Source organism: Rattus rattus, chromosome 12 (genome assembly GCF_011064425.1).
Source record: "Rattus rattus isolate New Zealand chromosome 12, Rrattus_CSIRO_v1, whole genome shotgun sequence".
Classification (NCBI taxonomy): domain Eukaryota; kingdom Metazoa; phylum Chordata; class Mammalia; order Rodentia; family Muridae; genus Rattus; species Rattus rattus.
This window is the reverse complement of record NC_046165.1, coordinates 36390353-36392730: the sequence shown is the minus strand read 5'-3', so window position 1 is coordinate 36392730 and position 2378 is coordinate 36390353. Positions and strand designations below refer to the sequence as shown.

At 49.6% G+C, this 2378-nt stretch overlaps 1 protein-coding gene across 1 annotated transcript; it reads left to right on the top strand.

Annotated features, from left to right (window-relative positions):
* The first annotated feature begins 209 nt into the window (after positions 1-209).
* Positions 210-1788, top strand: LOC116913541 (pyruvate kinase PKM-like). Its single transcript, XM_032917741.1, is given in 3 exon segments — positions 210-981; positions 984-1394; positions 1397-1788. Coding segments are annotated over 3 exon segments (1575 nt in total).
* Positions 1789-2378: the final 590 nt, after the last annotated feature.

The window sequence follows — 2378 nt, the reverse complement described above, 5'->3', positions numbered from 1 at the left end:
GAAAGAGTAAGTACACTTGATACATTGCCAACTTTCTATTATTACAACAAATGCCAGATATAAATCAGTTTGTAAGGAGGAAAGAGGTTTATGTTGGCCCGTGGCATTAGAAATTTTATTCCGGCACAGCAGTGACGCATCCTGACTCGATAGACGTCCGCTTTAGGTATCACAACAGGATCCGAAGTATGCCTGAGGACCTCAGAACCATGCAGAAGCCACACAGGAAAGCGGGGACTGCTTTCATTCAGACCCAGCAGCTCCATGCAGCCATGGCTGACACCTTCCTGGAACACATGTGCTGCCTGGACATTGACTCCGCACCCATCACGTCCCGCAACACTGGCATCATTTGTACCATTGGCCCTGCTTCTCGATATGCGGAGATGCTGAAGGAGATGATTAAGTCTGGGATGAATGTGGCTCGACTGAATTTCTCTCATGGAACCCATGAGTACCATGTAGAGACCATCAAGAATATCCGTGCAGCCACAGAAAGCTTTGCATCTGATCCCATTCTCTACCGTCCCGTTGCAGTGGCTCTGGACACAAAGGAATCTGAGATCCGAACTGGACTCATCAAGGACAGTGGCACTGCAGAGGTGAAGAAGGGAGCCACTCCGAAGATCACCCTGGACAACGCCTACATGGAGAAGTGTGGCGAGAACTTCCTGTGGCTGGACTATAAGAACATCTGCAAGGTGGTAGAGGTGGGCAGCAAGATCTACTTGGACGATGGGCTCATCTCCCTGCAGGTGAAGGAGAAAGGTGCTGACTACCTGGTGACAGAGGTGGAGAATGGTGGCTCCTTGGGCAGCAAGAAGGGCATGAATCTGCCCGGTGCTGCTGTGGACCTCCCTGCCATGTCAGAAAAGGGCATCCAGGATCTGAAGTTTGGGGTGGAGCAGGATGTGGACATGGTGTTTGTATCTTTCATCTGCAAGGTAGCTGACTTGCATGAGGTTAGGAAGGTCCTGGGAGAGAGGGCCAGAACATCAAGATCATCAGTAAAATTAAGAACCATGAAGGTGTCTGCAGGTTTGATGAGAATTTGGAAGCCAGCGATGGGATCATGGTGGCTCGTGGTGACCTGGGCATTGAGATTCCTGCAGTGAAGGTCTTCCTGGCTCAGAAGATGATGATCGGACGATGCAACCGAGCTGGGAAGCCGGTCATGTGCACCACACAGATGCTGGAGAGCATGATCAAGAAGCCTTGCCCCACCCGTCCTGAAGGCAGTGATGTGGCCAATGTAGTCCTAGATGGAGCTGACTGCATCATGCTGTCTGGAGAAACAGCCAAAGGGGACTATCCTCTGGAGGCTGTTCGCATGCAGCACCTGATTGCCGGAGAGGCAGAGGCTGCCATCTACCACTTGCAGTTATTCGAGGAACTCCACCTCCTGGCGCCCATTACCGCGACCCCACAGAAGCTGCCGCCATGGGTACTGTGGAGGCCTATTTCAAGTGCTGCAGTGGGGCTATTATCGTGCTCACCAAGTCTGGCAGCAGTGCTCACCAAGTAGCCCTGTACCGCCCAAGGGCTCCTATCATTGCTGTGACACGCAATGCCCAGATGGCTCGCCAGGTTCATCTGTACAGTGGCATCTTCCCTGTGCTGTGTAAGGATGCCGTACAGAATGCTGATGTCGACTTTCGTGTAAACTTGGCCATGAATGTTGACAAGGCCCGAGGCTTCTTCAAGAAGGGAGATGTGGTCATTGTGCTGACCCGGTGACGCCCTGCCTTTGGCTTCACCAACACCATGCGTGTAGTACCTGTACCTTGATGATCCTCTGGAGCTCCTCTTCTAGCCTCTGTCCCTTCCCCTCCCCTGTCCTGTCCATTAGGCCAGCAACGCTTGTTTTCTGCAGTGTCTCCAGGCCTGTTGCTATAGTGCCCACCTCAAGGTCAATAAACAGCAGCTGAAAAATTTTTTTTATTCCATGATTGCTTGGTATCTGCTTCTGGACCTCTAGTGATATCATGGTGAAAGCTGGTGTTCAGAAAGTGTTTCTCTAATGATATCCAGGGAGAAATGAGAGAGCTAGAAGAAGAGGTGCCAGGCTTCAGTTGTCTCCATCAAAGGCTCATTATAAGTGGCCTAACTTCCTTTCCTTTCCATTTCAAAATGTTCAGCCACCTCCTAATCATGCAATGACTGGGACTGTAGGCCTTTGGAACATTTACTTTTAAAGGACCTTTGATATCCAAAGAATGACATCATGAAATAGTAGTGTTAGATTTTTTCTATGACTAATCTTCCTTGCATCAATTCTGTGGCCAGGAGAATTTCCCACTCTCCTTCCTTGACAACCATTCTATTTTCACAAAATATATCTTTTTACGTGTATTCAATACTTAACATTGTTGTGGCAC